The following is a 23,446-nucleotide window of genomic DNA, read 5'->3' as shown; positions in this document are numbered from 1 at the left end:
TGGATCAGATTGATCCAGAGTGCAAAATGAACACCCACTTTTTACAAATAATTGGCAAAAACATTATCATTGTTTTTACTGGAATCTCAGTGTTTGGATGTGTTGTATATATTGATAAAAAACATTATTTATAATAATTATTATTATTATAGGGCACTGTGCACAAAATGTGTTTTCATCTGGAAAAAGTATAAAAGATGCTAAAAAGGTTTAATATTGCAGGGCAAGAAAGACCAGCTGAACAGGATACCCATGAAAGCAAACATCCAGAAACCATCAACAGATATGGCAGCCTGAACTCGCTGGATTCAACGGCGTCATCGGGTATTGGCAGCTACAGCACGCAGATGTCTGGAACGGACAATCCAGAGCAATTTGAAGTCTTGAAACAGCAAAAAGAGATCATAGAGCAAGGAATTGATCTGTAAGTAACTTGTCGTCAGAACAAATGACATTTCTCTAATCACAGCCATCTACGCGTATAATCTGACTGTGCCTGGCAAGCGAGCAACGGCCCCCTGTACTTCTATAGCGTATGCATCTAGCAGCGCCACCGCTTTTCATTTGGTGAACTTGCAATTCCATGTATAGCCACCAACCTAAAGAAGCATTAAGCAATGACTAGATTCTTTCTGTGCTCCTGTAGTGGGATTTCTGTGCATTCCCTTTATAAATACATTTTGGCCTGAATAGTGAACTTATCGTGTTTTTCGGCAAACTTTTTTTGGCTGCTTTATTTCCTTGGCTGGACTTCATCCCCTGGGCTTGATGTTCCAGCTCAAGCTGATCTAGGATGATCACATGTACTACATGGAGCCCAGCTATGGTCTATGTTAAATGTCATTATATCCATGTGTGAGAAATCACACACTAGCATCTTAAAGCAAGATACATTATGTAATTATACAGTCATTGAAGAACAACAGCCTAGGATGCAGACTGTTTATTCCATACTTACACCAATAGCTTCATTTCACGGCGGATATTTACAGCCATAGCAAAAGCAGACGGCTGTGTGCAGAGACTTTATATGAGCCAGCCTGGTACTCTTTAAAACCCTCTATGTTCTACAGCATGGCTGGAGGGACAGTTTTTGTTGTAATTGTTTCTTTATGAAATGGTATTTTCCTGCATGTAGACGAGTTATACTTTACGGCTGAAAAGCCGTTCCCTCTGATGCTGATAGCAGACTCCGTCAGAGCGTTGACCGAGAGGCATGCTAAATGCTTCGCAGCATTAATAATGTTGGAGACGTTACAAGAGGAAAAGTACAGCTATAACTCGATCGAAAGCTAGACTCGTCTGAGAACTAGGTATAGATGACATGGCAGCGGAAATATTACAAGCTCATATAAGAGTCCGATAATCTTGTGATTCAGTTCCTGCTCCTGGCTGCCAGAGATGCTCTGTGTGCCTGAAAAAGATTGAGAAAACAATGCCTTCAATAACAAAGCCAAAGCCTTTTTACACTTTCTAGCAGAAAACATTGTGCACCCTGAAAACATTGATCCAAAGTAATCCCTTCTCCGGTCAAAGCCGTAAATCGGATGTTCCAGAGAAGGCGAGGCGCACCCCGGCTAATGTTATACGAAACATTCAAGACTATTGAAGTAGTTTAGATGCTGTTATGGGTATTATAAGAGCTTTTAATCCTATTTCTGTGATGTCATTCTGTCGTTTATAGATAGATGTAATGACATCATAATTTTGTCCTGTGCTTTTGACTTTGCAGGTTTAATAAGAAACCAAAAAGAGGGATCCAGTACCTACAGGAGCAAGGGATGCTTGGAACGAGCCCAGACGATATTGCACAGTTCCTGCACCAAGAGGACAGGCTGGACTCGGTAAAAATGACTAACACACCGTTTTGGTGCCTTGTGCAACCAATGCGGCATTTCTTTGTGCAATTTGCTTGCCCTCTTTGGACTATTATATTGTTGTCGCTGGCCTCTATAAAACCAGTGCAAGGAGTAAGGAAGACATTCTAGAAAAGGCCTCACAGCCTGTACGTTCCCTAATTTCGTTGAGAGCGAATGCCAGGGGGAATGAGTAGTGATAAATACATAAGAACGACGGGCGCCGTTGATGCTTTTCCTTTAATTTAGTTTGCACTGTAGTAGAAGATGGTATAAAACGTCAATGCAAGCAAAAGCCGACAGTGGAGACTTTTAACATGATGATTATGTCTTGATCGCGGCTGCGGTAATAACGTGCATCGGCGTCAGTGCTGAATTATTGTTTGTTACAGACTCAGGTTGGAGAGTTCCTTGGAGACAATGACAAGTTTAACAAGGAAGTCATGTACGCGTACGTGGACCAGCATGACTTTTCCGGAAAGGACTTTGTGTCGGCGCTTCGCCTGTTTCTGGAAGGATTTCGCCTTCCAGGTGAAGCCCAGAAAATCGATCGCTTAATGGAGAAATTTGCTGCTCGCTACCTTGAGTGCAATCAAGGGTTAGTAAAATATTTTGCCGGTTATTAAGGGCGGCGATGCCCTCTCTTAATGCTGCTTGTGTAGGAAACCATGATAACACATGTTTTGTAGTGTTCTGTACATTGCATAAAGCTGGTTACTGCAGGAATTATACAGAACTAAGGTTCTATAAATCACATCCAAGGTTTGTATCGCGAGAGGCATTAATAGCAGGAAGATGGGTGCATCTCTGGTCAGCCCTCAGCTAGGTACAAAGTACAGAAGGAGAAGCTTATTTGAAAGGAGGAGAAATGTTAAAACCACGAGGCTATGGTTTAAAACGGGAGGGTCAGAGGCTTCCATGTAATGTAGGGAAGTTTAACTTTCCAAGAGGGTGGTAGATAAATGGGACAGCGTCTCAGACGTGGTAGAGGGCCCTGCTCTTGCGAGCTTACAATCTAGTCGGTGTTTGAGGGAAGTGAGACAATAGGAGAGGACTGCTTGGATGGGGATGAGTGGATCTGGTGCCGATGATGTGTTGAAGCTGTTGATTGTTCAGATGGATTGATTATGATGATGATTGGGAGTAATGGGAAGGAATGTTGTACGCTTCCCTGAACAGGTGGGTTTTCAGAGAGGTTTTGAAAGTTGCGTATGAGGCAGAAAGTCTTGAGGGAACGGGGAAGGGAAATCCACAGGAGTGGAGCGGCGCGGGTGGAATCCTGGATACGGGAGTGGGAAGAGGTAACAGTAGAAGATAGCCGCAGGTCGTGAGAAGAGCGAAGAGGGAGGGTAGGGGTGTATTTGGATAGGAGGATAGAGATGTAAGGGGGTGCCGAGTTGTTGAGGGCTCTATCGGTCAGGGTTAGAAGTTTAACTTTTGTTTCTGAAGGGTATGGGGATTCAATGAAGTGATTGGCATAGTGGGGCAGCGGATGAGGAGCGGCGGCAGAGAAAAATTAATCTGGCTGCAGTGTTGAGGATGGATTAAAGCGGTGAAAGGCGGGAAAGGGGGAATATAGCATAAAGGCAGATTTAATTGACAGTCTCATGCTTCAGATCATGTTAGTCACGCTTAAATTCCATGTTTCTGCTTTCCAGGCAAACGTTATTCGCCAGTGCGGACACTGCGTACGTCTTGGCCTATTCAATTATCATGCTGACTACAGATCTGCACAGTCCTCAGGTATGTAAAATGCAGTTATTACATACAACCCCCTTAGGAGAAGCTCTATTAAAAAATATTCAGATTGTGTTGATTTTTGTACGATTGAATGTTAAGCTTTGATAGCGGCTCGCTGGAGGTTTGGTTTTTACATTGGCTGGTCTTGTATAGATCACAGTGTACCGGCTACGTGAAGGTGACTGGTGCTGGCCTCCATAGGAAGCAATTTGGCAGCCGTGTTATAAAGCCGTCATATCTGTTTCTGTTGGTTCTGAAAACTCTTTCATGTTCAGCAGCACTCCAGGGATTGTTCATAATGTGTGTAATAATTGAAATGTTAAAGCGAATGCAATGTGGCAGGTGCTGTAAAGTGGATTTCCCAGCGAGGTCTTCCTCTAGTACATGTAAGATCAGTAACATTTATCAGCTTTAGCTTCACACTGTAATGTTGTGTGTGTGTGTGTATATATAATATAGATCTTCCTGTGTATGATATATGTTCTGCACCCAGAAGCCTTTCCTGTTAAGATCATGCTTATATCATACTTATTTACAAGACACGGACCGATAAGGCAGGAAATAAGATGATTGTATTGCGTATTATGAACGAATCACAAGAACTAAACCTCTTGGCCAATTACTCAGAACAGCTTCGTTGTATCAGGTGATCGGCTCCCGTGATTCTTAGCTAGCCCGGCTAACGAAAGGCTGATTTTAGAGTGTTGGGAGTTGTAATTCATCACCAGCATTACAACTAACCTTTCTATGCAACCTTATGCTCCTAAAAATCAAATGTAAATATTTTAAACGGTATGTTTCGTGTTCCAAGCATTTTGTGTTAAGCTCTGGTTGTTTAATAAACCCCATGTGAGTTGATTTAAAAAGCAATGCATCTGAAAGAGATATCTGTGATGTTTTGGGTCACTATCAGTCTCTGACCACTAACCTGGTTAATCACAATAAGGGACATTTGTTGGCGCAGCTCATGTCTCATGTATTTAATTAAACTGAATTGGAACAAAGCACATTGTCCTTAAAAACCAAATCCTTTGTGGAATGAATGTTTAACAATCATACTCCACAAATACACCCCTGAAAGCGATTGAACGATCGGATTTGAAATGAAGAAGCTTGGCATAGACAGCCAGTGATGTCCAGTCTAATGTAGAAGCACAAGAGCGGTAATGTAATTCATTATGAGGAGACCTTGCGCGTTTAACAAGCTCATGTAGAATGATTATCCTGAATACACATGTGAAATATAAAATCCATCTTTTCCCTTTAAAAGCATTTGACAATTCTTTCCTTACTCAGCTGTTTACCCCTCTCTCTCTATAAATAAGTTACGTGACATGTTTAGATCATTCAACTTCTGTTATAAACTCATAGGTCAAAAACAAAATGACCAAAGAACAGTACATCAAAATGAATCGGGGTATTAATGACAGCAAGGACCTTCCTGAAGAGTATCTGTCTGCCATCTACAATGAAATAGCCGGGAAGAAAATCTCCATGAAGGAAACAAAAGAGCTTGCAATCACAACAAAATCATCCAAGCCAAGTACGTAACGTTTAACACACAGGGTGTCTATGCAGCCTGTCTTCACAGGTATGTTTCCACGGGGCTTGGCGTATTCCCTGTATATATGGTCTTGATGTCGCTGAACATCCCACCTTCCACCGGTGCATAAAAAGGAAAAGCCGTGTATACTGGGAACATTCATACTCTAGGTCAGAGTCTTGGTGTGCAGGGTTCTCCAGTGTGCATCGCTCCATAACACACCCTCGTGTGTATTTAGAACATTGCCTTGTGTGAACAGAGTGCTATTATCCAGTGGTTTGGCCAAGGTCGATGTGTGATTTTGACATTTTATCAAGCTACCCTCTTTTTCAACTTAGTCAAGGAATACAGATTCATGGGTTGGGGGGCATTATGGGTATTAACTTTTAAATCTTCATCGTCCAGGAATATGAACTAGGGGCAAAAATGTTTACCAAGGCTTTGTTAATGTGGTTAGACTCATGAGTGCATTCATCAATAATAAAATGGAAATGTGGGAGTCAAGCTTTGTAGTGCTGATACTTGGCCGTTGCGTTGATGCCCTCCTCGGTTCCTCTGGAGAGCCCGGAGAGAAGTACTTGTTATCATCTTTTTGCCACTACTAATACTGCTAAACAAGCACCCCCTCTCCCATCATGTCCCCGTGACACCTCTCCCTTACAGAAACTTTTTCATTACTGCATTTTGTGTCAGCTTTGGGGTAAAGTCTAACAACATGTAATGTATGAATGTGTTGAACCAAACAGGTGTGGCCAGTGAAAAGCAAAGAAGATTACTGTATAATCTAGAGATGGAGCAGATGGCAAAGACGGCAAAAGCCCTCATGGAAGCCGTGAGCCACGTGCAAGCCCCTTTCACTAGTGCTACCCATCTAGAACACGTCAGACCCATGTTCAAGGTAAGCATTTAAATACCACATTCCCAGCATCTTAAAGGTAATTCAGAGGAGTAATTTTCCTCACTTTACTATTCCGGAGATCTTCCTGTTTGCGATAGGATGTCCCTGTTGGTCATCTGAGAAAGCAGCAAAATATCCTTACTCACAAGGGCATGGGGTGGTGATATCATCGGTATGAAGTATCATAACACTATGCCAGATGGAGAAGAGGGCTCTGTGCCTAATGCTGCAGGGGCTTGTATGATCACCAAGCAGCGGGCTTACAGTAGATGTGGAGCTAGTGGACCCCGAGACCTTGGACTTGATCCTAGCCTTCTACAACCTCGTTTATGGAACCAGGGGCCCGATTGGCCAGCAGCTGTAAATGTATGCAACATTCTGCAAAAAGTCAAAAGCCCTGAATTTACTATTCTACTACACTTGGGCATCAGTCATTGCAAAAGGTTGAATATAACCGTATTGCGTGTCATGCCAGCTAAATGATATATTTTGCTAAATGGAGTACTGTGGAATTTCCAGGGAATGTTTTGAAACGTGAAGAATCTTTTCCCATCTATAATATTTCAGTGAATTACATGAGGGGGTTCAGAACCGGCAAACCAGTGTAACCTGGTGGTGTATTTTTTGGAGAGGCTCGCTGTAACGTGATCGTCGGGGCTTGGAGCTGCGTCTGTGCCTCTTGCGCTGCTTTTATACATGTCTCTATCCCTCCGTTCCCTGTGGCAGCTCCTCTGATACAATCAAAGTCCAGGCACTGATTATTTTACATGGACCTCGAAATAATGGTAGACGTAAGGCTTGTTGTGATTGCGTTCTGTTTTTCCGCGATGAAGTAACACCTGTATCCCTGTTCACCAGTTGGCGTGGACGCCGTTCCTGGCCGCATTCAGTGTTGGTTTGCAAGACTGTGATGACACGGAAGTAGCATCGCTCTGCTTGGAGGGTATCCGCTGCGCCATCAGGATTGCATGTATCTTCACTATTCAGGTAAACATATATGTTCAGACACCGCGGTATTGTGTTAAATGTATGAAATCTGGAACTCCCTGCTCTCTCCTTGGACTGATTCATCATGGTGGACTTGTATTTGGTATACAGTTTCTTGTTATTTTACATCCATGCATCATGTAAAAGCCAGATTTGGGGAAATTATTTGGTTTTTCTATTGTCACGGCAACCTTTGCAAATTCCATAATGTTAGAGTATTTTCAACTTTCTACCCTTTTCACACATTTTTGATTATGGTACTTCAGGGCATGTTTAAAGGGACAGTCCAGTCTCCAACCTGCAAACAAATCCTGGAGTCTTTTTGGTTAAAATGCATTTCTATCGTGTTACATGAAAACGTATTTGTGATTAATACAATAAACACTTCCCATATACACAGTAATGGGGCTACACCAGGGCTTGACAAATTTGTTGTGAATCTAGGCGCCAGCTAAAAAAGTTAGGAGCCAGTATTTTTTTTTAAACTAACAGTTGGTCAGGAGTGATCTGATCATCATCAGCCCACTTACTAAACTCACAGCATTTGACCTGGAAGCACCCTGGACTTCCAGGCAGACCACCAGCAGCAGAGCCCCTTGAAAAACGGGAATTAACCCCTAAATGCCGCGATCGCGGCATTGAAGGGGTTAACGCTGCCCTGTCGCTCTCATGGAGCGATCAGGCAGCAGGGGGATGTTGTGTCAGGTCCCCACACTTGTGTGGGGACCCAATCAACACTGAACCCCCTTTCCTGAAGCTGCCTGTGGCAGCTGAAAACGCTATTGCAGGTTTCTCTGCAATCGCGGTTTCAGCCTACAGGATCACTCCGTGGGAGTGATCACAGGCTCGGGGGCGGGCTCGGAGTGGCTGTGCTGTCTGCCCAGACTCCTGGGCAGACAGCAACAGCAGCGCCCCCGCGTGGTGACACGGGGGCATTTTTTTGTGAATGTAAGAGGCTGACAAACTCCTAGGCGCCAAAATTCTGAGTCGACCTGGCGCCTGGGATTTGTCGAGCCCTGGGCTACACCCTATACTCACGGCAGGATTGTTCCTTCCCGCCAAGACGTGGTTTTTCTCTGGTACGTTTAGTTGGGGTTGACAGGTGTACACGCGCCCCATCTGTGCTTACCTCGGACGGCGGGGTTGACAGGTGTACACGCGCCCCCACTGCACTTACCTCGGACGGCGGGGGTTGACAGGTGTACACGCGCCCCCTCTGCGCTTACCTCGGACGGCGGGGTTGACAGGTGTACACGCGCCCCCTCTGCACTTACCTCGGACGGCGGGGGTTGACAGGTGTACACGCGCCCCCTCTGCGCTTACCTCGGACTGCGGGGTTGACAGGTGTACACGCGCCCCCTCTGCGCTTACCTCGGACAGCGGGGGTTGACAGGTGTACACGCGCCCCCTCTGCACTTACCTCGGGCGGCGGGGGTTGACAGGTGTACACGCGCCCCCTCTGCACTTACCTCGGGCGGCGGGGTTGGCACTGACAGTGTGCAGACTGTGCTTTAATATGATCAGTCTACTCTCTATGGTACAGCCAGATACTGAAACATTGCAAAGAGAAAGCGGCTCGTCTCCGGTCACGAGCCTCTGACCTTGATTGAAATTAGCTTTTTTTTTTGCTCGCTGTTCGCTCGGGGTGACGCACACACCCTGCTCACGCTCTAATATTTACCGGCTATCACCTTTTTAATAATGGGCTCTGATCCTGTGTGAGGATGGAATGTAATCTGTAGAAAGTAATTATCGGCACCGAGCTGCAGTAATCGTTTATCGGTCCCCAAGGCGCCTTTTATCTTTTGCCTCGTAATGCTTACTTTCTCACCGAATTCCACTTACTTCAAATGCATTTAGCGCTTTTTAACCATTTGAAGGTTTTATCTGTACTGCCCACATTTTACATTCTGGAATATATTCACTAAATCCGGAGGAGCATTGCAGCTTCATCTCCCTAAGTTTCTTATTCATTGTGAAGGGCCAATCCTGTCCAGTGTCGTCTGCACCAAGAGCTGAGCTAGCCCTATATAATGCATAGTTAAATCAGCGGTATATCTTGCAAGCCACCTCTCTAATTTAACTATTAAACTCCCGCAGGAGAAACTTGCCAAGCAGCACCCTTCATAAAGCAGACAGCAGGAATAATGGGCAGACTAGACAGGCCGAATGGTTCTTATCTGCTGTCAGGTTCTGCGTTCCATGTAACATCTCCCGCTTTACTGAATAAACCCGTGATCTGAACACGCCATAACCTGCACGGGATCCATAGCCTTCCCACCGAAAGCCCTTTGAAATCAGTGGGAGTAGTGGTGACCAATCGTGTGCATGGTACTTGCATCAGTGTTCAGCTAGGATGTATATGATTTGCTGTAGCTTATCTCCATTATCTTGGTGGAAATGCTATAAATAGCATGTGGAGTAAGCATACTTAAGTATGCATCCTACTTACACTTTTGATTTTAGTAGAAGCAGCCAGTGGAGAGGGAAGTCTCATTTTCTAACTCGGCATACAGCGAAGTGCTCTGGGGCCTATGGGAAATGGTCTCTAACATGCATTATTATAGAAAAAGTCTTTTTATGAGCTTTGGGAGCCACTCTGGATCTGAAATACAAATTATTTGTTTTATGGTCTTAATAATAATAATAATAATAATATAGAAGACAGAAGACATAGGCTTTATTTATAAAGAAAAATAATAGTACTGGGGTTTTTTTTTATATTCTTGGCTCCATGGCAACCAATGTAATGGTTTAAGCATGAAGATTCCTTGGGTTGCCATGGCGATAAGATCACTCCTCAAACATATGAGATTTATGGTTGTATGTATAAATGTTAAGTTATTTAGTATTGTCAGATGACTTATTTGATCTGTCTACCAGCTGGAAAGAGATGCCTACGTCCAGGCCCTCGCGAGGTTTACGTTGCTCACCGTGAGTTCTGGGATTACTGAAATGAAGCAGAAGAACATAGACACCATCAAAACCCTCATTACTGTGGCTCACACTGATGGCAACTACTTGGGATCTTCATGGCATGAGGTACGTTTGTGTTTTTATGTTTACGATGTGAAAGTCACCACTGATTATTGGCTTGGGAATGTTTTTGGTCTGTTCGGCATAAGGATTACAAGTATTGTTTCCTTTCCTTGGTAACTAATCCGTAATATAAACGTTGTCACCCGGACGTGGTTGGGATGTTAAGACCAAAAAAAAAGTAGTCAATAGAAAAATCTATAAGCAGCTGTGGGGGTTCTTCTACAAAAAAAAAAACGGCCTCCATTATTGTATATAATCCTCTACGAGTCAAGAAGTTCTATTTACAAGGACAAAGCTATATCTGATACATAGAATTTAATAAGTGGATGAGAAGGAACCATAATTAGGAGTGGGGCTATATCTAGAAAAGGCCAATGGGCAGCCACTAATATATAGATGCTGTATTTAAATATATTCATAACCTGAATTTGAACTGCTTCATTTTGTTCATGAAATGGTTCTTGCGCTCTGTGTGCAGATCCTGAAGTGCATCAGTCAGCTGGAGCTGGCGCAGTTAATAGGCACCGGAGTGAAGCCGCGTTACATATCTGGGACGGTGCGGAACCGAGAAGGTTACTTCACCGGAACCAAGGACCAAACGTCTGATGAATTTGTCAGTCTCGGACTGGGTGAGTAGAACCAGTAGCTGCTTCTCCATGGGCTTCCTTTGTAACACGTAATATGTACATTTATATAGATTCTTATTTTTTGGTTACTGTCTTTATGTTTAAAGTGTTTGTTTGCTCTGTTCTGCTAAATATTACACACTTTATTTTCCTTTTTTTCTTTTTTTGCTGAGTAGGAGGAAATGTGGACTGGAAGCAAATGGCAAGTATCCAAGAATCTATAGGAGAGACAAGCTCCCAAAGCGTTGTGGTGGCCGTTGACAGGTAGTCATTCATTTTGTTTCTCCTGTGCGTGATACATTTTTAATGCCTTCCCTGTTTAAAGCAGAAATTTATTTATTAGCGGTACAGACATAACCTGGTGCTCTATCTCCAAAACAAGCAGAAAGTATACTGCATGGATCTCTGGGATCTATGTACAAACCTTCCTAGTGTAACTGGCAGAGAACAGGTCATCTGCGGCACAACGGGAAGGTAGATCTCCCCACCTTCCATGCCCAGAATAGGGGTTCTCTGATCTGATACCACCCAAAAATATGAGGCCCTACATGGCCATTATCTCCTGCCTGTAGGAAACATGTATGTAACTGATACAGATGTGACAAACCTGTACATGTCTTATTCTGGGATCACCAGAATCAGGAATCTGCACACACTCCCCACAGGAACTCAGGTGCTTAGCTGTGCCAGGAAGGGCCAGCTCCCCAGTAAATCAAAATAGAAAAAGGCTCCAGGCACTCAAAGGTTCCATCAGGCAGATTTATTGAAAGAGACGAACAACAACGTTTCGACCTCACGATGAGGTCTTTATCAAGGTCTTTATTCTGGGATCAGGCATTGATCACTGTTGTGGCAAAGGTGTCATGTAATGTTTGCGGGTTTACTGGACGGTTCCTTGCAGTATGGGGCAACTGTATATAACCTCCATAAACTGTGTTTTAATGCTAAGCGGAATTCTACCAAATATTAAATGCAGCTTCTTTTATAGTTACTGCAGATTAACTCTGTGTAGTTAACCCTGACTTAAAAAAAGTCTTCTTGACATTGTTCTCAGTTCATATATTCATATATAATATGTTTCTACAGGATATTTACAGGATCCACAAGGCTGGATGGGAATGCCATAGGTAAATATGGGAGAAATGTATATTTGGCTCTCTCACTTCATTGTATTTGCTGGATTCTGTCTTGCCCCCCACTTTCACTTTAACTATCTGCTGTAACATTAATGAGGGAGGAACCCGTAAAGGACGCGCATGTTGTTATGTGATGTATAGCTGTGTGTCTGTGTGTCAGCAGCGATGGACATCTGTGTTTCTTTAGTATTTCGGCAGTGAAATAGGCTCCTTTTGGACTATAATGCCTGCGATCCCTAGCTAGCTTCTGAGACTTGTAGCTAAGCCACAAGAAAAGCCTCAGCAGCCAGGTGGCCATTTTAAGCAAAAGTAACGTGTTCGTACTGGAGGCCTGCTGGAATAGAATTGCTTATGATTGAGATGCTATTAGCTCCTGCTGATAGGGATCGGTGGGAACAGAGGTCCTTTATTGGGTAGATGATGGACACTTTTGCTCTATGGGTCGGCATTCTCTGCTTACAGGGATGTTGAATTAGTGCCCTGCGGTAGACCAGGGGTTCTGTACATACCCGCTTCATTTTCGATTGATCTCCCTCTGCTCAAGCATATAAAAAATAATAATAATAATGATGATAATCCAGACCAGTGCATGGCCCTTATTTTATGGCATTTGACTTTCATTTTTTTTTCTTTTAAGAAAAAAAGGAAAAGCTTTGTCAGGTACTATTAGAAGCATTTATTTTTTGGCTTTTTGTATATTTATTTAATTTATACCAATATTCAATATTTTCCTTACAGTGGATTTCGTTCGTTGGCTGTGTGCGGTTTCAATGGATGAACTTTTGTCCCCGACTCACCCCCGCATGTTCAGCTTGCAGAAGATTGTAGAAATATCCTATTACAACATGGGCCGTATCAGACTGCAGTGGTCTAGAATATGGGAAGTTATAGGAGACCATTTTAATAAGGTATTCTACATCTAATTCTAATGGCGCTGGAAAGGGTATTTTATTTATAAAAATCCAAATATCCCATTCATTGGGGGTTAAACAAAGTATAAAGAGTGGCTCTGGCGAAAAGTTTTTGGAACATGGTCTTATTACCATAGCCACTGGTAGAATGAAGTATCCGGGAAGAACATTTCATGAACACAACCTGTTTGCTGTTCACGTTTCCAGGTTGGTTGCAATCCCAATGAAGATGTGGCCATCTTTGCCGTAGATTCCTTAAGGCAGCTCTCGATGAAGTTTTTAGAAAAGGGAGAGCTTGCAAACTTCCGTTTCCAGAAGGACTTCTTAAGGCCGTTTGAACATATAATGAAGAGAAATAGGTATGCGTTGACCACTAGTGGTGTCCACTTGGCGCCGTTTGTTGCCTGTGACCCCCAAGTTCATCCGGCACAGATGTGTTGAGCTATATTTCGTGTCTGTAACACGGCTTGGACCCACTCTTACTTCCATAGCCCTTGTAATGTTTAAACGAGCGGTTTCCCATGCGAAGTTTCTTGCAGACATCCTACTTTAATTTTTCTGTTTATTTTCATTTCAAGACATTAGATACAGAAATATAACTAATTTGGTGATAGATTTTTTTTCTTTTTATCCCAAATCATAATAAATGACATAACAATTAGGCTGGCTAACGTTCCCACACATAATATGTGACTGTAACATATAAATAAATAGTATTCTCAAAGAGCGTTGCACCCAAATTCCTGATCCTGTGTGTGATTTCCTTTCGTTGACTAGGTCTCCCACCATTAGAGACATGGTGGTACGATGCATCGCTCAGATGGTGAATTCTCAAGCAGCAAATATTCGCTCTGGCTGGAAGAACATATTCTCGGTGTTTCACTTGGCTGCGTCGGATCAGGATGAGAGTATAGTGGAGCTTGCGTTCCAGACCACTGGTCACATAGTCAGTAAGTGCCTGTTTACCTCCTGCGGTCTGATTAGGCCTCAGCCGCATGCACCAAATTGATTATGGATCTCCCCAAAATCAAAGACGAACCGTTTCAGTCAGACTTTTTCCTGGGAATGATCAGTTGATGTCAGTGGGGTCGTTCTCTTATCAAAGAGCAAAGCTGTGTGAAATCCGTGTGCGTTACCAACCCAATGGGCAGATAACGCATTGGGTTCTTTATATTTACTTTTAATGTCTGAATGGTAGGCGATACCAACCAACCTTTTATAGTAATGACAGTAAAGAGGAAGAATAATGGTTGTCGCAATGTGAGGGCAGTTTAACCTGTAAATCACCCATCTGATCAGAAACATAGTAGATGAGCCGGTATGGCATCCAGTGAGAAACTGCGTTGGCCTGCATCGTGTATGGAGTTATTAATGCCTCAGAGAGGGCTGATAAAGGCGGCAGATGGTGAACCAGAATGCGTAAAACATGGACGGGGAGGGGAAATGGGTACGAGTAAAGAGGGAACCTGCAAAGTGAGATAGAAGATGCAGTAATGTAGATAATGACAGGGAGGCTACTCAATGAAAAAGGTAGACATGTTGTGATACGTTGTACCTAGTAACACGGCCGTATTAATAGCAGTAATAATGAGCCTTCTGAGAACCCGTTTCACTCGTGACGTTCGTCGCCATCTCTTCTCTTGCAGCACTGGTGTTTGAGAAGCATTTTCCCGCCACCATCGATTCCTTCCAAGATGCTGTCAAGTGCCTGTCGGAGTTTGCTTGTAACGCGGCTTTTCCAGACACCAGTATGGAAGCCATACGCCTGATACGCCATTGTGCGAAATATGTCTCTGACAGGCCCCAGGTACAGTCACAGCCTGTTTTATTTACTAAAACGCTGCCTTCAATTGCTTTAAGACTAGCAGAAAGTGTGTTCAAGAACTGAAATGTTTATTGTAACGGGGTTCTTCTAGTGTGCTGAATGCATACACACGACGCAGCCATAACCGTCCCGTCTTCCCGCAGGCCTTTAAGGAGTACACGAGCGACGATATGAATGTCGCCCCCGAGGATCGCGTGTGGGTGAGAGGATGGTTCCCCATTCTGTTTGAGCTGTCCTGCATCATTAACAGATGCAAATTAGATGTAAGAACCAGGTAACAATCCGTATTTGTAATTCCTGTTTTTCAAGGTATTTTGATTGTGTGTTATATGCGAATTTATTTTATTCTTTTTTATACCTTATTTTTCTTAACACATTTTTTTACTGAAAATGCATCTGTAGCTCACACAGCAGAATTCATAACGCCTTTTGCCTTTATCTGTGAAGATATATGGCAGCCGCGTTTAATCGTTTAATCTGTCTCACGGCTGTCAGCTTCTCTGTGACACAAGACGCTCTGTCCGTGTCGTGGCGCTAAACAGCATGCGCTTAAACGGCTCGGTACGGAGTGAAGCCGCTGGTTTATTGCCATGTGAAGACATCAAGTCAAACAAAACCAGGGGTTTGCCTGCTTTCCTGTTAGTGTTTAACAATGCTGGACTAGGAACGCCATAATCGTCTACATAATCCTCTACATCAGATGGAGGATTGTGGGACTTGTCGTGCACAGAGAGTCCCAGACTGTTATTGCACACTCTAGTAACAGTAATGGCGTTTCCTCGTGTTTTGCCCCCGGCACAGGGGGTTTGCCCCCCGTGGCTGAGATCACCTGGTGTTTAAAGGGACAGCAGAAATATTTTCCAGAAAAGTTGTGTTTCAGTTCTAAGGTTTATTGTATTATATATTATATATATATATATTGTATTATTTCCTGCAGCTCAGCAGAGGGTTTTTAGTGCAGCCGAGGGCTTCCCCGCACGATTCTCTTTATATCGCCAATAAATTACAATCGTGTCGGCGAACATGATAACTACTATAATAAATTGTAACGAGCGTTTGGAGTGGCCGGTGACTTTGTCTCGTTGATGTCTGGTTTGAGAGGCTCTGTGCCAGAATCACCGGTACTCTGACTGTGTTTGTGTTCCCGCAGGGGTCTGACCGTTATGTTTGAAGTGATGAAGACCTACGGCCACACGTTTGAGAAGCACTGGTGGCAGGATTTGTTCCGAATCGTCTTCAGGATCTTTGATAACATGAAACTGCCGGAGCAGCAGACTGAGGTGGAATAATACTATCCTAAAGCCAGCCAGACCAGTAGTTACAGTAGCTTATTTTCATCCTTTTTTTTATTAACCCTTATCACCCTCACATATAGTGTGCCATTTTACGTAAATTCAATTTATATTTTAATGTAACTGCCTCTTGCTTAGCGTTTTTGGCTTTATTTTATTCTGAAATGATAGGTTCGGTAAAGTTTTTTTGTCGTATAACTCAATTCTTTCCCTATTAATGTCCACCGGTGTGCTCCAGTTTAGTTTAATTTTCTATTATAAATATTATTTTGGTCGCTGGTATATAACACCCTGCGTAATCCCAAGGTATGGTGTCCGTTGAATACACGCAGGTGATATGATGCGCTAAGCTATCAGACCTAGAGATTGTAGCGAGCCAAAGATATTTGAATATAACATAAATTATTGATGGGGAGCAATAGAGAATTTGGTACTCTTGTGTTTTATTTTTTGTACAAACTCCGGCTGTTCCAGGCTATAGCATCTATTTCTAGTTCTAAGGTGTTTTCTAATTCATGCGCAGAAAGCGGAATGGATGACCACCACGTGTAACCACGCTCTCTATGCAATCTGCGATGTGTTCACCCAGTACTTCGAGGTGCTCAGCGATGTATTGCTGGATGATATTTTTGCCCAGCTGTATTGGTGTGTGCAGCAAGGTGAGAAAATGTGGATTTTGAGGTGTATGGGGGGTCCGCAGAGCGAGGTTTATCTGATGTATCTGTCAGATGGATATGACTACTCCAGAGAATGGTTTGATTACGGACACATAGATAGGGGAACCCCGTTGTTTCTGGTGGCCTTTGGTACTTCTATGGACAGGGAGTCTTGGAAATTGATGAGGATCATGTTTGTAATAAGCGGGGGAAGGGTGATGGATTTAGCTGAGCACTAGGTAGGTGTCTCCTTGGCGGCGGCCGGTTATTCTAACACGCATGTAGTATACACACACCTGGACTTTCCGGCACGCGTCACGCTAATAAACACCCTGCTTTACTTTACCTTTCAGACAACGAACAGCTCGCCCGTTCCGGCACCAACTGCTTAGAAAATGTTGTAATACTAAACGGAGAGAAATTTACGCTGGAAATCTGGGACAAAACCGGCAACTGTATGCTTGATATCTTCAAAACCACAATTCCTCACGCGTACGTGCTCATGGGGGTTTAACCTGCTTTCATACACGTGTGTAGAGTTTTGGGTGGAGGAAGGTAATAGGAGTTGTAGTTCATTAGCATCTAGAGAGCCGTGGCACAGAGGAACAAATTTTAGGGAAATTAAATCAAGCAGCGTGGAATGCGTTCTTTCAATAGGGATGCTGGACACCATTTTACGTTTCTTTTCACAGAAATGTTTCATTTTTTCCACAGAACTGTTCTCCAGAGTGAATGATTCATGTTTTATGTTTCAAATCACACTCTGTTGAACATTGCAGGGAAATATAAATATATTCTGGTTTTTATCAGATTTTTATTTCCTCTCGCACGGATAGGAGACACCAGAATCATGTATTTTCCATTAAAGCTGCAGTTTCTCTTTGTAAGATGGATTATTAATTGTGTATCTCCTCCGAGGGCTTGTGTGTTGCTTGGTGTTAACAAATAAACATCTAATGTAGAATTGCCACGAGGACTGTTTCTACGGAAATGGGAGGCATGTGTGTGAGCGTGTGTTACGGAGCAGATTGATGGATCTCTTTTCTTCTCGCTGTGAAGGTTATTGACCTGGAAAGCTGCAGCGGGAGATATTGATCCAAGCTCACAGTCTGAAATGGGAGAAAAGCAACTGGTATGTATCTGGCTTCAGGATTGGATTAGATTTTATCTGTTTATTGAAATGGAATGCAGGGAATATCATAGAATTTTGTGTACATTGTGGTGCAATCATAACCTCAGGTTTACTTTAACTGAGAAGTCCCTTTACATTTTCATGGTGCCTCTCTTGCAAATGTATAGGGGGGACCTTTAGCGAGTCGCCCTAATGTATTTGTTCCCTTCCCCACCCCAACTCTTTGATGTGCAGGAGATGTGTTTACCCGAACGCACGTGACGAGCTCCAGGCGGGGGTCTGATGAGACCCACATGCACAGAAATCATGACCATTGTCATTGAATGTTGAACCACGGAAAGTGCAGGGAGCTGCAGCTTCTCCCTAAGGTTGTTTGCAGCTTTGAAGGATGAAAATACTGTTTACGTTTGTAATGTTTATAAACGTTTGTAATGTTCTGCATGCTCTGGTTACTAATCCCGGATTGTGTAGTGATGTATAGACCAGGTGACACCTTGCAGGGAATTATTTAATTATTACAAGTTCCAATTATTTTATATTCACTGAATAATTAGTTTTTTGTGTTGTGTTGAAGTATCCCAGTAAGTGTTTTGTCTTTTTCAGGATTCCGTGTCTCAGAAATCTGTGGATATTCATGAATCTATCCAGCCGCGGACGGCCGAAGGCAGACGCAGTACCCAGGCGGTGATAACCAGCTACGAGGAGATGCCCTTACACCGAGCTGGCACCAGTGAGTTTGGGGATTTGGGAAGTGTTTATGACGTTAACCATTAAGGGTTTTATTCCATTCTGAGCACAGGTATTTTAGGCAAAATGGGGGGATTATCAGCAGTACATGAGCTGAAGGCCACATTTATTTTATGCCATTCTCAGTGCTTTCTTATATGATTTTCCAAGAATGTTTAATTCCGTAATCAATGTTACACAAACTCTTTTCCCCCGGAATCTGACAAATTACACTTAAAAGATTTCAATGAAACTACTTTTATGCCTTTTTAGAAGTTCCTGACCAGAAGCTCTTTGCCGCCTTGTTGATTAAGTGCGTGGTTCAGCTGGAGCTCATACAGACTATCGACAACATTGTGTTCTTTCCAGCCACCAGTAGGAAAGAGGATGCTGAGAACCTCGCCGCTGCACAGGTGGGTGCCATTCCACCAATACACACCTCGCATCACCGGGATACTAAAAAGGAAATGTCTGTAATTCTAGAATAAAAGCTGAAAGAATATCATCAGGCCGTAGACAGTAGCAAAGTGTTTAACAAAAAAATATGCATCCGATGTTTTGATTTGTAAAATAAAATCATTAGTCGGGGGGCAGTTCCAGACTGTGTTTGTGATGTTTGTCCCTCGTATAAGGCAGATAACACTCACTGCGTTATATAGGGAGATAAGTTGGTGCTCCACATGTAAATGTGTTATGATTTCTGCAACAGATGAAGAATACAAGCAGCATCCCCAAATTAACTTTTTTTTGCCATCTCCGGTTAAATAAACTTCCATTGCAAAAACGTAGGGCTCTGGTGTTTTGTCACAGTTAGTTTGGACCATTAGTCAGTGAGGTTAGTAAGAAACAAACCCAAAGGCCAAATTACTTTGCAATGTATTGCGCTCTGCAGACATCAGTACAGAGCATTGCTTTTTGTGCTTTTAGAGAGACGCTGTTCATTTTGATGTTCACGTCGATACCCAAGACCAAGGCATGTATAGATTTCTCACCTCCCAGCAACTCTTCAAACTCCTGGACTGCCTGCTGGAATCTCACAGATTTGCCAAAGCCTTTAATTCCAATAATGAGCAGCGAACCGCTCTCTGGAAGGCAGGTAAGTGAGACAACGGAATCGGGACAGGCCTGTTCATTCTTCTGTAACAAAACAGACGTGAAAGCACTAAAATATTAAATATTAACTTTTATTTAATTTTTTAGTGTCAGTTTATTTGATTATTTAATGTTCATTCTCCACACTGCAGCCATGTGCTTACAGACAATATAGCAACCTATGGAATCTTATAAAGATCCATCTAAATAAAAAATAATCTAATAAATAAATAAATAAAACCCAAACTAACGTATTACATGGGGCTGAATCAGTAGTAACACATGCTAAATACTTCAATGCTTCACAGGTTTCAAGGGCAAATCCAAACCCAACCTCCTCAAACAAGAGACCAGCAGCCTCGCGTGCGGCTTGCGCATTCTGTTCCGCATGTACATGGATGAAAGCCGGAGAAGTGCGTGGGATGAGGTCCAGCAACGACTGCTAAAGTGAGTGGGGAACTGTAATGTTTTCACACCGTTTATTACACGACGTGATTATTTTATTAACCACTTCAGCTATACATTTTTGTCACTACAACATTTGCTGAAAGCAGCATCTGCCTCCTGTCTAGATAGAACTGGCCGGTGGTGTCTTTCTGTATGGGGATTGTACACATATGCTGGATGATCCACACCACTACAGTAACTACTTTTACTCACTCGATACATCATATCTTCACGTTACAGCAGCCGTTTAAATTGCCTGTCACTGATAGAAGCTGGAAAGTTAAAAGGGCATGGAAGGACAGGCTCAGGTCAAGGGTCTGGTTCTTCCAATAAAGATATTTTGATTTGATTAAGTGGCAGATCTCGGTTGGCATGTAATTATATTATCTCCACTATATAAGAGTGACGTTCTCTACCTCTTTTTTTTTGCAGTGTTTGTAGTGAGGCGCTGAGTTATTTCCTGACACTGACATCAGAGAGTCACCGAGAAGCCTGGACTAATCTGCTACTGCTGTTCCTAACCAAGGTCTTGAAGATTAGCGATGAACGGGTAGGTCTGCTAACAGCCGGGTCCTGTTTGTAAAGACAGAGCTGTCAATTAAGCATCTGCAGGGATAATTGCAAAGTGTGTGCAGAAATTCCCTCCGTAGAAAAAAATTCTAATTAAAAATGCCATTTTCTTGCAAATATATAGCTGTGTTTATGATGTAATGTATCGTTTAGAATATAAAATGCACTAAACCTTTAGAGCAATCTATTCCACCTGTTTTGGAATAGATTAATTTACCAATTAGTTAAGACTGGTAACTTGAGGACACCTTTTTCTTGAAGAAAAAGTATTTTCTTCCACTACATAGGAGGTCACAGGGAGCTCCAAGTGGAGCTTCATTACTTGACAATGGTTTGGTTTATTGTCCATAGTGGCCCTTCCTCTCAAGAAAGGAGAGGTGTCAATAGCACTCATTACATGAATCCATAAGTGAACTCCTATGAGGTGGTATCATTGCTTGTTTGTGTAGTTAGTCCTTCCAGCACCAACTACATATGAGACACATGGTTGGCAAGGTAAACCCGACCACTTATCCCATATGTGGAAGGCCTGTTACTACTGCTGATTGTGGACAAAATATTTCTGTGGCGTGGGGGACTGCTGATGGGATCCTGCCTGATCTTCTTGCATCACAAAGAAAGTCTGTGCATGGAACAGGCAGCCCAACATGGCTTCCTGCTACCATCCCAACTAGAAACAAATGCAAGCGTGGTAGCATGACATGAGCTAGCCATGCAGGAGAAGCGTCTCATCTCTGAGCATGTTGGAATTAGGTGCCCACAGATTTTTAAAAGGCAAAAGAAATAGTTTTGTTTTCCTTTTTTGGTGAAAAAGGGCTGATGAACTTTTGGACTACAATTCCCATAATTCTGAAAAATATGGCATTTTTAATTACAAATTTTATGTGTACCTACCTTAACTTTGTCACCTACCTTAACTTTGTGTGCATCTACATGTGTGAGATAAGTTTACTAAGGTCTAGAAAAAAAAAAGAATAATTTCTATTATATTTAGTTTGACAAACCAAGTGTTAAGACCTTGCCCAATCTTTCATTAACATTTCTACAATTCTACCTGATGTGATGCATCGTTTGCCTTAAACTAGCTGTCTGAACAGCATTACTTGTCCTGGAAAGCGTAAGTTGTTGGTAAAGCGTACGTTGTTTATAGGCCTGTCTCCTAAACGTAATTGTGGTGAAAGTACTAAAATTGGCCCCACTCCTTGGCAATCAAACGGATCGTGTGTTGACTTTCCCTTGTTTTCTGTTTGCAGTTTAAAGCCCACGCATCCTTCTATTACCCCCTTCTCTGTGAAATAATCCAGTTTGACCTGATCCCCGAGCTGCGTGCTATACTGAGAAGATTCTTCCACCGAATCGGGCTTGTTTTTAAAATTTCTCTTCCTCAAGAGCAAGACCAGGACAGAGTGGGAGAGAGCTCTGAAGCACTGGAATATCATTCTGTAGAGGACAGAAGACAGGGGTCTGCCTCTCAAGACCGCCACTGAATTTGAGTTTTAAATGGTACAGCTGTGTAGAATTATTCCTTCGCTCGATGACACTCCAGACCTGCTCTGCGGTGGATTTGTTTCTCCCGATGTTTCCTCTACAGGAGCTGGAGCCTCACTTTCCAAACCTTGTCCAATATTATCCTTATCGCTCTATGGGGACTTACAGATGATACGAAACTTTTACTAAATGAACACTCAAATTGCATTAGTCAGATGTGTGGGGGGAAAATAGCGTTTTAATTCGAAGCGATGAACTCCTTTTCTGTAAGGAAGTTACAGGGAGGAATAAAAGTGTAACGAAGTGCAGGTCTGTAATGTAAAAAGTGCTAAACACTATATACCGATCTTCCTGCGATGTTTTGAGTTCCTCATTTTCTCACTAATTTGCTGCAAAACCCCATTCTTTTATTGTTTAAGGAATGCACTAGGTTTTTTTTTTGGTTGTTGAGATTTAAGAAATATTTTTTTAGTTTTCTCTGATACTTTTAGCCCTAATGTTACTGCTGCTGACTTTTCAAAGCAGGGGATGAAGATATTAAATGGATAGTCTGTAAAATAATCGTAGGGCTTTGAATACATTTAAGAGCAATTTAAGAAAAAAATTCAATTGCCTGGAACTTGAATCGATGTAAACAAGTCTAGGTCTTGTCTGCTGTTAAAATTGTTTCTTTTGTTTGATGTAGATTTCACTTTGTACAGAAATTTAATGTTAAATATATTAAAAGTATCAAAGTTGGCTTTGGTTTGGCCTGGGGACATGTTGAATTCATTGGGAAGATACCAGTACTGTGACGTGTGCTTCAGTGGTGACAGATGTCAAGCATTCCAAGTAGAGGGAGAGTTACTCGGAGGATGGACATGGTACAGACCTGTAAAGTTTTCTATGTAAAGTTCTGTACAACTTTCTGTACTATATATCGGTTCTCATCTGGCATATTCCAATCAGGTTATAGGTCAATAAAAGTTTTTGAATTCTATCATCATTGCAAACGAATCCTGGATGTAGTCTTTGTTTTTTGCTACGGCTTTACAAAGCAGAAACTGCAGGGGTGTTACGTAGAAATAAATACTGCTACTTTCCCGAAGCTTTAAGTGTATAGTTCATAACACAAAGGAAAATAAGCAATAATAAACAGCCGCGTTGTGTAAATTACTTGAATAATGACTATTTTCCAATCTCAACAATTCTTGAACTCTAAGATCTATCCCCAGTAAGTTAAAGCCTGCATTCTGGAGGCCATCCAGTCTTGGACATGGAAATAATGCTGGAGAACTTCGAGGCTGCAAGATTTTCAGCCGACCATCTAGTAACTGCCGGAGGTGATCAGATTCCTTCCTAAGCTCTACAGCATTCAAAAATATCTTATTGCAAACCGAGCGCTGTGTTACGTATCTGACAGCCGCAGCTCTTCGCTCCCGTCTAAATGTTTATACACATTGAAGAGAAAACACCATGGTAATAAAATATAATTTATTCACA

General features: G+C 42.5%; 1 protein-coding gene across 1 annotated transcript in view; it reads left to right on the top strand.

The window, feature by feature from the left end:
• ARFGEF1 (ADP ribosylation factor guanine nucleotide exchange factor 1) overlaps positions 1-22,105 on the top strand; it is a 62,862-nt gene extending 40,757 nt beyond the window's left edge. Inside the window, exons 14-39 of the mRNA XM_053466181.1 lie at positions 223-424; positions 1,733-1,844; positions 2,249-2,454; positions 3,515-3,599; positions 4,968-5,139; positions 5,886-6,037; positions 6,896-7,024; positions 9,908-10,066; positions 10,542-10,692; positions 10,866-10,953; positions 11,776-11,816; positions 12,564-12,733; positions 12,944-13,095; positions 13,514-13,686; positions 14,383-14,543; positions 14,705-14,835; positions 15,712-15,841; positions 16,377-16,512; positions 16,863-17,001; positions 17,569-17,641; positions 18,245-18,371; positions 18,641-18,780; positions 19,295-19,463; positions 19,768-19,906; positions 20,339-20,456; positions 21,730-22,105. Coding sequence (XP_053322156.1) covers positions 223-424; positions 1,733-1,844; positions 2,249-2,454; positions 3,515-3,599; positions 4,968-5,139; positions 5,886-6,037; positions 6,896-7,024; positions 9,908-10,066; positions 10,542-10,692; positions 10,866-10,953; positions 11,776-11,816; positions 12,564-12,733; positions 12,944-13,095; positions 13,514-13,686; positions 14,383-14,543; positions 14,705-14,835; positions 15,712-15,841; positions 16,377-16,512; positions 16,863-17,001; positions 17,569-17,641; positions 18,245-18,371; positions 18,641-18,780; positions 19,295-19,463; positions 19,768-19,906; positions 20,339-20,456; positions 21,730-21,963 — 3,689 coding nt within the window. The 3' untranslated portion in view covers positions 21,964-22,105. The remainder of the gene's footprint in view (positions 1-222; positions 425-1,732; positions 1,845-2,248; positions 2,455-3,514; positions 3,600-4,967; positions 5,140-5,885; positions 6,038-6,895; positions 7,025-9,907; positions 10,067-10,541; positions 10,693-10,865; positions 10,954-11,775; positions 11,817-12,563; positions 12,734-12,943; positions 13,096-13,513; positions 13,687-14,382; positions 14,544-14,704; positions 14,836-15,711; positions 15,842-16,376; positions 16,513-16,862; positions 17,002-17,568; positions 17,642-18,244; positions 18,372-18,640; positions 18,781-19,294; positions 19,464-19,767; positions 19,907-20,338; positions 20,457-21,729) is intronic.
• Positions 22,106-23,446: the final 1,341 nt, after the last annotated feature.

This window comes from Spea bombifrons, chromosome 5, assembly GCF_027358695.1.
Source record: "Spea bombifrons isolate aSpeBom1 chromosome 5, aSpeBom1.2.pri, whole genome shotgun sequence".
Classification (NCBI taxonomy): Eukaryota; Metazoa; Chordata; class Amphibia; order Anura; family Pelobatidae; genus Spea; species Spea bombifrons.
The sequence above is the reverse complement of the archived record's forward strand: the minus strand, read 5'-3'. Positions and strand labels throughout refer to the sequence as shown.